The sequence below is a fragment of the Crocodylus porosus genome, unplaced genomic scaffold (assembly GCF_001723895.1).
Source record: "Crocodylus porosus isolate Cpor-Errol unplaced genomic scaffold, CroPor_comp1, whole genome shotgun sequence".
Classification (NCBI taxonomy): Eukaryota; Metazoa; Chordata; order Crocodylia; family Crocodylidae; genus Crocodylus; species Crocodylus porosus.
Genome location: NW_017728935.1, coordinates 2,159,598 through 2,172,568, shown reverse-complemented (window position 1 = coordinate 2,172,568; position 12,971 = coordinate 2,159,598). Strand labels below are relative to the sequence as shown.

The 12,971-nt window shown below is 47.7% G+C and overlaps 2 protein-coding genes across 3 annotated transcripts in view; both read left to right on the top strand.

The window, feature by feature from the left end:
• The first annotated feature begins 6,805 nt into the window (after positions 1 to 6,805).
• The window catches only part of ZC3H11A (zinc finger CCCH-type containing 11A), a 27,523-nt gene continuing 21,357 nt past the window's right edge, over positions 6,806 to 12,971 (top strand). Inside the window, exons 1-2 of one of the 2 annotated variants that reach the window (XM_019546613.1) lie at positions 6,806 to 6,893; positions 12,592 to 12,647. The gene's annotated coding sequence lies outside the window, so the exon portion shown is untranslated. The remainder of the gene's footprint in view (positions 6,894 to 12,591; positions 12,648 to 12,971) is intronic. The other variant, XM_019546614.1, reaches the window with a different exon arrangement.
• ZBED6 (zinc finger BED-type containing 6) lies at positions 6,900 to 10,957 on the top strand. Its single transcript, XM_019546612.1, has one exon. It carries the CDS (start codon positions 7,817 to 7,819, stop codon positions 10,925 to 10,927), a length of 3,111 nt encoding a protein of 1,036 aa, XP_019402157.1. The 5' UTR covers positions 6,900 to 7,816; the 3' UTR covers positions 10,928 to 10,957.

The following is a 12,971-nucleotide window of genomic DNA, read 5'->3' as shown; positions in this document are numbered from 1 at the left end:
GGGGTCCCTAGCACTGGCCGTGAGGAGCTGGCACCGTCAGCAGTCCTACACACCGAGCCCTTCTCATTGTCTTAGTTCCTTGTGCTTTATCGTGTCATTTCCCGGCGTCGGCACAGGCAAGCTCAGGTGTGCAATGGCTGAGCCAAGCTGTGTTTCACCCATACGTGCCCTTGTCTGTCCTCGGGGATAAGAATGGGGCCATTGCAGAGCTGGTTGGTGACTCATTCAGGTTCGGTCTGACAAATAATCTAGGAAACAGATCTTTTAACCTCCCTTTTCCTGTCTTCTCTTTTTGTTCTCACACTTCCTTCCAACACTTCCTCCCTTAGCCTTTTTATCTCTCCCGGTCTCCTGTCCTGGAAGCTGGATTTTGGTCTCCTGTGGCTATTCAATTATTCCCATCCCCCTGCTGAGCGCAGGGCTTTGTGCAGCAGCTGTGTGTTTTAGGGCATAGCTATGTGTTGCCTGAGCAGCGAGCTCCACTGTGCAAGAAGGAAGAGGAACTGCGGCAGCTCGTGAAAGACTTGTGCTTGAGTCTGGGAGAAACTGCCACCTAATTTCCCTCACCTGTTTGCAAGATTGCACCCTCTCCCCAAGGACGAAGGAGGTCCTTGCAGCCCCATCCCTCCCTGCCTGATCTTTCTACCTCACCGCAGAAAGCACAGGCCAAGCGTGGCCAGGAGGCTTGCCCTGTGACCCTATATTTCCCTTCCTTCTGGACAGACTTCTGCCACCACTTGGCTTAAAATGAGAGTCAGGCCTTAACCTAATTTAGCCCCAGCTTGGATGGCCTGGCTGCAGGGTATGTATGCTCAGCAGGCTTACAGGCCCATGGTCGCCCTGCCTTTCTTTCTCAAGGTGTCCTATCCCAGAATGAAAATGCCTGGTGCGGGAGGGTGAGGTGAGTGCAGTGGAAGGAGTGAATGGCATGGTATTGGCAGCAGGGAAAATGAGCCTTCTGTAGCAGAACAGATGCTGCACCCCCCTCTACTGGCTGAAAATTACGGCTAGGGACAGAAGTTGCACATAAACTGGTTTAAGTAATCAAACTGGTTTAAACCTGTAACACAAGATCAGTTCAGTGCGCACAAACCAGTTTCAAATATGTGATCTGACCCCCGCCCCCACTTCTTCCCCGTGCTGCGCTAAGATGCCTGCTCTATCGAGTGAGCTTCTCGGCTGATGCGAGAGGAGTTTTAAGGCTAAGAGTCTGGTCTGAACTCCTGGAGAACTCGTATCCTTTCATATCATGTTAGTTATCCTGGATAACTGACAAATACATCCCTGGATAACTCGTAGCTCTCCAGGACAAGTCAGCTGCCTGGATGTGAATGAAGGACTCAAGCAGGCACAGTTCTTTGGGTAGATGCGATCGCTTTTTTTTCGGAACAACTGAGTAGTCGGAAAAAAAGTTCTTTGCGAGCTTTCGGGAGCAATCACCCTTCACAGTGAAAGACTCAGTCTTCCAAGAAAAGACTCTGAACGTAGGTAGGGTAGCGTCTAGAGATTGCATGTGAAAACCCTATGTGCCTGCTCGGGCACAGGGCTGCTCTAATGTCCTATACTGCGCTGAGCTCCCTGAATTGATGGCCAAGGGCAGCGGGTTCAGACAGATAATCTGCAGTCTCCTACTCTGACTGCCTTAGAGAAAGCAAAAGGACAAAATTCAATATAAAAAGAGATACCAGACAAAGCTGTCATCATGCCAGTATCCGTGTAATGTTCATGGTAGGCCGGCAGGTCGTCATCATGACATTACGGCCCCAGCTCCTAGTTGTCTCTCCCCGGCCTTCCAGGACTCTCTCCGCTCTTTTGGAAGCCCCAGGCGACCGATGCAGAAGGAAGACAACAGCTTTATGCAGCTGCACGGGGTTTATCGGAAGCGCCTGACCGATTCTGTGAATCTGGCCTGCGTTTTATAAGCCCTGAATCACCAGGCTGCACTTCAGCAGCTACAGAAAAAACCCTGGCAATGTTTTATGCTTTGTTTCACCACAGTTGGGTCGGGGTCTCGAGTAGTTCCCAAGCCGTGATCTGTAGACAGCTATTGGATCCCAGCATTCACTGATGGACGATGGCTACTGGCCTGGGTACCAAGTAGCAAGGTTCCTCCTGCTTGCTTGAATCGAAGGAAAAGATGCACCGAATGTTCCCCTGATGATGCAGTCTGGGGAAAACGTGTGAGAGGGAGAGAGAGGAGGATAAAATGAAGGGCACCATGCAAAAGTAAGGGGAGCACAGTCAGGGATGTGGATGACAGGGAAGGAAAGAAAGAAGCAAATAGCCATTGAAACCAATGTAGGGCCGTGAAGAAAGGAGCGGAGAAGCCAGCTGAGGAAAGGAGGGATCCCTGGGCTTGTCCTTTTTACTGTGTGGCACTGGAGGTTTGAATCGCTGCTCAGCAGTTTGGGTTTAACTGTTAAAATAGCTGTATTTCCCCTTCACACATGCAAAGCAAACCCTTTTTGCTCGTATGGCACTTCCTTCCTACCGGGGGGGAGGGCTTGGGGTGAGATTGTATAAGCAGGGGACGCTGGCTCAATGAGAAAAGGTGCCCATTGTATCCAGCACCTCCCATGTCTCCTCCTACTTCACCCCTGAGTCTACTGACTTTCTTCTCTTCCTTCATCCTCCTCTGCCTCCACTTTTGTTCTCCTTCCCTTCTTTTCCTGCCTGACTGCTGTGACACCAGCACTCTGGTAGCTGTGGCTCTAGCTACGAGGAGTCCCCATAGGGTCAGCAGTGCCCTCTGGTTGGAGCTGGTCCATGTGTTCCCTTGTGTTGCTAAGTATGGAAGCTGAAAGAGGCCAGGGGCAACTGCAGTCATGGCAAAAACTGCCTGGCAGCGGGGCTGGGCAGGTCTACCCTGCATAGGGACCTGAAGGGCTATCCCACTGCAGGGCACAGGCCAGGTGGGGAGCTTTTAGGAGGACGCGTCAAATAAAAGCATGAGCCACAAAGCAAAGTGTGTTCTTGGAGATGAAACCTGAAACATCTTTCAGAGATGCTGGAGCAACAGCCTGTTTTCTTGCTCTCTGTTCTGATGCTGTCCTTTACCTGCCATGCAGTGAGAAAGCATCTAAGCGTGGGCATCTCGTGGGCTCACGCTAAGAAGCAGGAATACACAGTGTATTGCTTTTGCTGCTGAATCGCAGGGCAATCCCCACGTCATCCATGCCTTCAGCCACAAGCGTGTGAGATGGGGAGGGCCAGGGACGTAACTTGGGAACTCAGTGAGCCCGATGCCCCCGTGGCCGGAGCACAACAAGCAAAACCATGGAGCGCAGCAGCTGTAGGGCTTGTCTGTCCTACAAAGGCCAGTTTACTTCTGCACGAGAGGGTCCATGGGGAAGGACCAGATGAACCTTGAGCTTCCTCGTAACCTTATGATTCTAGGAGGGGCGAGGGGGGATGCTCATTAGCATTTAGTTAGTCTTCACTTTTCTTGTGTGGCTGAGCCCCAGGATGTTCAAGGACAGGGCTGCCCTGCACAAGATAAGCTTGCACATTTGTTCTCATTTCCCATCTTGCCTTTACCGTAAAGGTGACAGCAGCAAAAATGTGAAATGAAATGAGCCAACATCCCATTGAGGGAAGGTTAATGAGCCTTATTCACTGCCTATCTTACTCCTGGTTCCATTGTTTAAAGCTTCGGGTGTCTGTGCTACGCTGCCTTCTACAATGTAGACATCCTTACTGGATGGCTGGAATTAAATATTACCTGCTGTCACCCTCGGTTGGCTCCAGATGCTCACAGGATGGTCCTGATAGCATCTGCAGCTCCTGAATGTGTGGTCTGTTCATGCAGACGGGACAGGGTGGAATGGTCTTTATTCGTGCCCCGAGGACTCTCTGAAAGTCTTCGCTTCTGTTAGGAAGTGGAATTCTACTGCAAATAAGTCCCAGCGTGCTCACTTCTTTGTACACATCTTATTAAGCTTATATGATTACTTTGAAGAGAGGCTTTTGCTTAACTTGTCCTCAGCAAAGGCACTGAGTCCAGTTAGGAACCCTTGAAGAGTTGGCTTCTGTCTGCGTTTGGTAAAGAGGCTGCCTCAGTATTTCTACATAACTACATACTTCCCCAAGTACTATAAATATTTTTATACTCCAGCAGCTGCTTGTATATTTGTCAGCGATAATGGCAAATGACCTTCCTCAATTTTGGAGAGAACCTCTTATTTATATGGTAATAACACCAGTCGGGGGCCATAGAAAGCTTGCTTTAAAGTACAGAGCACTTACAAATAAATGCCTAAACAAAGCTTATACGCTTTCTATATATTTGAGGAATAAAAAAACATTTCTGTGCTGCAACTGTTTTCCTTAAAACTCTGTGGGTTTGTAAAAGGAATCTGCCTGCAAAATAAGAATTTTCCAAGAGCTCTTGCATGCATTTTGAAAACAGATTATTTTCTTTATAGAAAGGGGAAGAGAAAAGGCTCTCATCTTAGATTTGTGGCCTTGAAACAGCAGGTGTCATGTTCTTCTTTTTCGTTTGCCATTGAGGGGAAGCAAAACAGAACGTCTTAATGTTCTTTAAAAAGAGAGAGGCACTGACTGGGGTTTGGAGGAGGCACTTGGTGTTTGCTAAGACTCCAATAGGTTCAACCACTGCTCACAATCATGCACTCCCAGCACTGTCCAGAAAGCAGCAAATCATAACCAATATTAATATATTGGTTAAATTAAGAGGGCAATAATAATATGGCAATAATCACCAGTTTAGCTCTGCTGTGCCTGCCTCCCTCCCAGAGAGCTTCGGAACAGTACTGAGACCCAAAAGAGTACCGCTACCGATAGATTCCCTAAACCTCTCCCAACCACACAGCTCCAATAAAAGATACCGCGCAAACTCTTGCCCCTAATCATCTTCCCTTAATGTCCCACAAACTAAACCACATCTCATACTGTAACAAAAAAGAAGTTGAAAAGGGCAGCGTCTGTAGCTAGACCTCGAAAGGATCGCTACGCACCAGGGGCACGGAGCAGACTTGTCACAGGAGAAAGCAAAGATTTTGCCGAGAGTTTGGGGAACTGACCTGGATACCATTAGTAAAACAAACTAAAAACCAAGCATGAGATCTATTTCTCCCTAGGCCAGTGGTTTCCAGCCTCAATGCCCCCCCTCTTGACACTCAAGCTTCCTTTGGAAAATGCCAGCTTTTGATTTTCACTCATTTGGGGCCCTGGGGAAGCTGGGAGAGCAGGTTTCCCTGTTGCAGAGATCAGAAAGCCAGCAGCAGGTCAAAGTGCTGTCAGCACTGTGGATTCCTATCTCTGGGTTTCTATTGTGACTCATGTTTAGCACACCTCCCAGTGCTAACGTGGCAGGGCACCCAGGGCACCCCTGATAGGCTCTTAAGACACCTCAGCTGAAAACCCCTCTGTGCCTCTCCCTGCAGCTGTATGACCGGTCTGGGCAACCTGCCCCATCCCACCAGCGTTGCCAGGTCCTCCATATGAAATTATTGTCCTGGAAACTCAAAGTTACTGCATTTGCTGAAAAGCTATTGTACACTGAAAAAGTCTGCAAATAAGTCTGCCAATATGTCGTCTTATTGACTTTATATTGCTCACTATACCCCACCAGTGAGTGAGAACTGAGTCACTGAAGTCAAAGCATTTCTTTATTTGGAGGCAAGCGGTCATAAGAAAGTGCCTGACAGCAAACCCAAAAGTCAGTTAAGACTCCCTGGGCATGTCTACACATGTGCATTTACCGTGCAGTAATCAAAATTACTGCACAGTAGAGATGTGCATCTCCACACGCATGCCTGTGCGGCACAGGAAATATGGTGACTTACGCTGACCTGAGTGTAAATTTGATACCTGCATCATGCAGGTATCAAATTTACTCCCAATTAGTTACTGCGCAGTAACGCACGTGTAGACACCCTACGGCGCAGGCATACTGTGTACGTGGACTGACTTGAGACTAACTTTAGTCCCAAGTCAGTCCACACACAGTGCTAATGCGCTTTAACACCTGCACATGTAGACAGTGCTCTGTTAACACTTAACATGCAGTAAATTTAAGCTAGCGTAAAGGCACATGTAGACATACCCCCTGGCAGTGACTTGGGTTTTGCATATGCTGCATCAATTAGGTGTCTCAAAAACCATTGTAGATTTTGAATGCTTTTACTATTATTGATCATGCATCAGGCAAGGGTTGAAATTATCCTACAAATACAGGGTTTTTTTTTAGAAACGCAAAATCGTAAATCTGAATAACCACCCAAGAAGCACACACTCTCATCACATTAACAACCGACAAATCAATACCCAAAATCCTTGATGACAATAAAACTATTAATTATAATCCGACTATGTAATTGTACAGCATATACATCGCATCAAAACTTGAAATACATGGTCACAACGACTTATTTCCATCTTTTTTACATACAAGGTGATTACATATAATGCAGACTAATTTCTCCAAATGATTTTACAAACCACAAATCATTCCTCCTGTATTTAAAATGCCATCGTTACCCTACCCGTGCCCACACTTCATCCCACCCCTAGCAGGCGCGCTCACACTGGCCCTTGAAGTCTTTCCGCCTACAACTCCCAGAATGCAACGCTACGCCGGGCCCAGCTCCCTGAACGGACTACACTTCCCAGCACCCCCCTGAGGTCCCGCACTGCACGACGGGAGCTCCAATCCCGTCTCTCAGAGGAAGCCGCCCCTCCCCCCCGGATGTGCTCTGTGACGCCGGATGAAGTCACAATAGCGCCACCTTTGTGTCGGGCCGGGATGCGCGCCGCCTGCTGAGTGCCATCTTTGAGGCTGGCAACGGTGGCGGCCGAGGGAGCCGGCGGCGCGGGGAGGCCCAGCGGCGGCGGCGGCGGCACTCGGGGTTCGGTAAAGTCCCTGCTCGCCGGTAACTAGAGCCCTTAATAGACACGGGGCGGGCGAGGGCCCCTCAGCGAGGCCGGGCCTACCCTCCCCCGCCGCCTCAGCGCCCCCAGGGCTGGCCGCGGCCTACAGAGGGCTGCGCGATCCCGCTCCTGGAGCGGGCTCGCCTCTCCCTCGCGGCCGGACGCGCTGGGCCGGGCTGGGGGCGGCCTGATTTCTTGACTGGAAACCCCCCCCCCCCCCCCGTGAAATCAGAGGAAATTCAGGTGGCCGGGACCCCGGGGGGGGGGTCGCATCTAGTCCAACCCCTGATGCCAGCTACATCATCCCAGCCACAACTTTGGCCGCAGGCGGTTTTGTCAGGGCGCCCGAATCCTTTCTGGTCTGGTTGACTTGGTCCCGGGACTCGGTCAGGCCATGACCTGTGCTTAAATTCAGGATGACCGCACACCAGTAGTTTCCCCGCGTTCCCTCCCCGCCAGCATGAGGCCTCCGGAGACTATCCCCAGACCTCATGCTTCGGGACACAGGAGCGCGCCTTGCACCTGGAGATTGAGCCGTGCCCCGTATCGGTGTGAATATAATGCTGCGCGGTTGGCTTATAAAAATAATGTTTCCTGGGGGTAGTTAATCTCCAAACCACCGTTATGGAGTAGGTCAGGTGCACGCGAGACGGGTGAGGCTGTGAAGACGGTGGTACGTTTGATGCTGAGTTTCCCAGAATTTCAGGAAAAGGTTGCCCTGCAAAAAAAATAATAATAAAAAAAGAAATTGTTCTGTGCCGTCCCTCCCCCTTTAAAACTAGAAGCCCTTCAAGGAATTGCTTGAAAAGGAAATTGACTCCTTTAGAAACTCAGGAAAAGATAGCTTAAGTGAAGAAGATTAATTCTTGTTACCTCCTTCGTAAAATTACTACCAGGTTCTGCCATTTAATTTTGGAAACGGAGAATGAGTGCATGTTCCCTTTCTGTGCCAGTCTCCCCTCCTAATAGATGCAGTAGCTATAGGAGTGCCAGGAGTCTGGAATTTAGTCCAAGTGCTCGTTCTGACACTGAGGATGAGGATAAAGCGATGGTAGAAGGAGAGGAGGAAAAGACAGAGCAGCGTGCTAAAGGGAAGGGAACCAGGGGAACTAAGGGAAAGCCACACCATAAAAAACTGGGATTGTCTAAAAAATTTGTGAAAGATCTGCGACCTGCTGCTGCCCCTGAGCAAAATGGAGAGCGCTTCTTCATGGAGAGCAATACTGTGAAGCACGTTCTGTTGCCCGGGGCGAGAGCAAAGACTTCCATTGTGTGGAACTTCTTCCACATCGATCCCCAGTACACGTGGCGCGCCATCTGCAGCATCTGCAAAAAGAGCGTCAGCCGTGGCAAGCCGGGCACCCACCTCGGCACGTCGACACTTCAGCGACATCTCCAAGCCAAGCACTCTGTGCACTGGACGGTGGCCACCAAAATAAATGCTGTGGGGGGAAGCAATGTAGGGGAGGATGAATATGCCTTTAACATGCCTGTCTCGCCCGTCTCCCCTGATAGCAGAGGCAGCAGTCTGAGCAGCAGTGGGAGCTCGGAATATGTTCCAAGCATTAATTTTGATGGCGAAGGGGTGGAAGAGGCAGCGGGTCAGTTTTTCCACAAAAAAAGAAGAAAGAGAGCTGTGCAGGTGAATGAGTTCCACCCAAGAAAGCGACAGCTGGCCAGAAAATTTGCCAAAGATGTTATTCCCACCGGTACAACCACTGCAGCCAGCACAGCACCAGCAATAGTCATTTCTGGGGAAGATCGAGAGCCTTTTCTCATTGAAAGCAATACTGTCAAACGTGTCCTAGTGCCAGGAACCAGGACTAAGACATCTGCCGTGTGGAACTTCTTCTACATTGACCCTCAGTACACTTGGCGGGCTGTCTGTACCGTCTGTAAAAAGAGTGTCAGTCGTGGCAGACCGGGGACTCACCTTGGCACCTCCACACTCCAGCGACACTTGCAGGCCATGCACCCTGTGCACTGGGCCATGGCCAACAAATCTAATGGTACTCTTTGTAATGGTGTCGGGGAGGAGGCAGCAGAGGATTTTCCTCCCAGTCCAGCTGAGGTGGACATGTTTTTGGCCCGTGGGAATGACTTATCACGCTATTTCTCTTCCAGAGATAAATTGTCGGCCGGTTACAGTTTAACACCTCGAAGTTTGGGCGTCCCTGCCCCAGCTTTTTCTCCCAAGTCAGTGCTTAGTAAAAGAAAAGCCTTAAGTCCCAGCTTTGGGACTAACCAAGACTCTCAAATACCTACTACTGTGAGGAAGATCAGATACCGTGAAAATCCAGTTGCACAGCAGATCAACAGGGCTATCACGGAATTGATTATTGAGGATATGCAGCCTTACTCCTTTTTTTCCACCCCTGCTTTTCAGAGGTTCATGCAGATTGTGGCCCCCGACTATCAGCTGCCATCAAGAACTTACTTCTCTACAAAGGCTGTGCCACGGTTACACAGTGTTGTGAGAGAGAAGGTTTCCCTGGCTCTGGAGAAAGCAGAATTACACAAAGTACACTTGTCCATTGACATGTGGACCTGTGAACCAGCCTTGGACTACCTGACAGTGATGGCCCATTGGGTATCTTACGAAGTGTCATCTTCTGACAACGCCAGCAGAGCTCCCAATTTTAGGAAGCAGGCAGCCCTTTGTGTAACTGGCTTTGCCAAAGATTATACAGCAGCCAGTATCTTGCAAGAACTGAATTACCAGATTGGTGTGTGGCTCTCCCCCAGTTCCCTCACCCCTGGCTTTGTAGTTTCTGATAGCACTGCCAATGTGGTACGTGCAGTGAAAGATGGAGGCTTTACCCACGTGCCCTGTTTCATGCACTGTTTAAATGTAATCATTCAGGACTTTCTCTGTGAGCACAAAAGTACTGAGAGCATGCTGGCAGCTGCACGAGAGATTTGCCTTCACTTTAATCGTTCCACTAAAACCCGTCAGGTTTTGCAGAAGTTCCAGCACGTGAGCTATCTTCTGCAGCACAGCTTGAAGCAGGAGGTAGCCACTTGGTGGATCTCTACTTTTTATATGCTGAAGCGACTTCTAGAGCAGCGGAAAGCAGTGCACGACTATTCAGTCCAACATCGCCTGGGGGGGAGAGCAGGCGGGGTCATCCTCACTTCCCTCCAGTGGTCTCTGATGGCACACGTGTGTGACATCCTGGAGCCCTTTGTGGAAGCCACTCGGGAGATGAGTGCGTGCACTGCAGGGCTTAGTCAGGCACTACCATTAGTCCGCCGCCTGCTCCTTACTTTGCAGAACATGCGGAAAGATTTTCAAATCAAAGGGGCCACCCTGGCTCTTGGGCTGGTGGATGACTTGTCTCTGAGGATAGAAACTGATTCCCGTCTGTGTGCTGTGCTCAGGTCTGAGCACTATATCTTGGCCACTTTGTTAGATCCCTTCTTTAAAGACAGTTTAGAAGAATTCCTTCCCCGAGGCAGTGACTTAGCCAGCTATAAGCAAATCCTAATTGAAGCAGTGTCCGAGCATATGTGCCTGTCAATGGAGAGTTGCCCCATGGAGACTAGAAAAGCATCGGGCCAGCCAGCCTTTACACGAACTGATCCTTTTGCCCGTCATTTTAAGAAAGATCCTGCAGGTTCAGGTCCCTTGAATGGCTCATCTTCAAGGATCATTGCTTTAACTGGCAAAGGTCTGTTGTGCCCGTCTGCTGCAACCATAGTAGAGGAGTACTTCCACGAGAAGCCCTCGAGGATCTCAGTAAAAGATGACCCCTTGACTTACTGGCAGGGGAAGCTGAGAAGGTGGCCTGCGTTAACCCAAGTAGCCATTCAGTATCTCGGCTGCCCACCCTGTAGTCTGCATTCGGAATGGCTCTTCAGCTCAACGCGCCACCTGGTCTCAGAACATAGGGCTAGTTCAGGCTTTGACAATATTGAACAGCTGATGTTCCTCAAAATCAACTTAAAAAGTATCAATTATGACTATTCTACTCTGGCCTTGGGCTTTGACACAGAGGACGAGGTCACTCAGAGCAGTGAGGATGAGATGTTTTAAGCCAGACGTGCTCTGTGAACCGTATGAAGTCCTGAACGTGTGCTGCGATGAACTATTTTTTGTACATTTTATGGTGCTTTCAGTGTTCAGAGTGCTTTATAGATGCAGTCCTAGGCAAACCTGCAGTGTACCCATTTTACAGATACAAAAAGCGACAGATGTGACTTGATGTAAAAAAGATAAGATTAGATTTTAGAAATTCCTGGCTTCTGAGTCTTAAATACAGACTCATTTAACATAGGCCAAATAAACGCACGTAGAGACTATAATGTAAGCATTTATGAAATGAACGTTAAAAAGATAAGCAAGCACGCACAAGTAGGCCAGTTATAAAGAGAACGTAAAGTGGAGTCAGGCTTCATGCTTGGAAAGCAATGAAGTCGGAATCTAATTAAAAATATGGTGCTGGTAGTAGCAGTTGAATAATGCTCCCTTTGGAAACTTGCTGAGCTGAAAAATGTCGTTTTCCCTCTGAGCTTCCCTCCTATAAACTCAGGATAGGATTAGTGCTGGCCGGCAGGCTGGAAAGCTAGATGTAGGTATAGCATAGACTTTCAGTATCAAAAAGATGGGGCTGTTAGACTGGACAGATTTTCACCATTGTATTTGTCTTCCTTTTGCAAGGGTCAGGTGTGGGGGTTTGTGTGACTAGTTCTGTTTTCATAGGCTTCTAGTTATGGCCCCTTTGGTGTAAGTGTGATGCTGTGCTAAATGACATGACCACGGGAAGCACGACCCAATCTGTACGTGAGCGCCAGTAGAATCCAAGAAATTTTGTATTGACTTTGGAATGCTTATCGGTTTCCGAAACAAACATGCTAAGTGCACCAGACTTATGAATTTTTCGCTTCCTTCAAGGATATAGGTCAAGTGACATCTTTCTGTTATGATTAAATTGCTATTATGACTGATTTAAAACATAATTTAATTTAGAATAATAGTTTGGGTGTTCATGAAATTGCTTGTAGAACTGAGAGGCCCAAGTGTTTTGTCCTTTTTTAACCTGTAGATTAGTATATTTTAAATGAGACTGAACTGTGCTCCAAGTGTTAAGCATATGTGGTAATGTGGAAGGCAATACACGAATTGGATGAAAGCAGACTTAAAAATAACGATTAGCTGAGCGGCCTGTATGCTCAAATGAACTCAAATTATATGGGGTACATTTTCCCACTGCAGTGAATACAGTAATTTGTATTCAATATGTAAATTTATTTTTCCCTAGAGCAGAGAAATGTCATTCATCAGATTTTTCTGATTACTTCTGTTTGAATACTTCTGCTTTATTCTTTTTTAGGGACGCTCAAATGTCCTGTACTTGCCAAGAAATAGGTATTGGTTTGTTGTGTGACACAATAAATTGAAGTGATTGCGCTTTGAAATTTCATAGAATCAGTGTGGATATAGGTAAAACATATTCGTTAAAGGCTTCCCTAGAATTGCACGTGACGGAGCACTGGTATTTTTAGGTGTAGGTAGATGGACGTTATCTGGGGGACAGAATCCAGTTATCAAGTCAACAAGATCACAAGTGAAATAATTGTATTTATATAAAAGGAGCGGGGAGGGAGCTTGTATCTTATTTTACTTTCTAATTCCCCTTGTCAAGAAATTTGAAACTGCTAACTAATATGAGAACCCAACTTTTCCTTTTTTTATTTTAGATTTGGGAAAATTCCCTGCCAAAAAAAATATTCCTGGAAAATTCACTAGTGTTTGTGTGAGTAAAAGGTTCCAACCTTTTATTATTAATTTGTAAGTGATATTTCATTCAGTTTTGTCCATGAGAGTCAGAAGAGAATTAGTGTAGAAATGTGCAACATATTTAATGACATGGAAATCAGAATCACTTTCAGTCGAGCGAGCGCTTCCTGGTCTGGTTGCAGGTTTTATGACATTCCGGGTTTTGGTTTTGGGGGGTTTTTTTCTTTGTTTGATTTTTTTTTTTTTTTTTTTTTTTTTTTTTAATTGGAATATTCAATTCCCATTTAATTGGAGCTCAGAGTTGCTAAATGGAATCGATCCCAGGCTCCTTATGGTGTCA

What these genes read in the sequence shown, in the direction of transcription:
- ZBED6 (XM_019546612.1), top strand. Translation starts at nt 7,817, where the DNA reads ATGAGTGCATGTTCCCTTTCTGTGCCAGTCTCCCCTCCTAATAGATGC.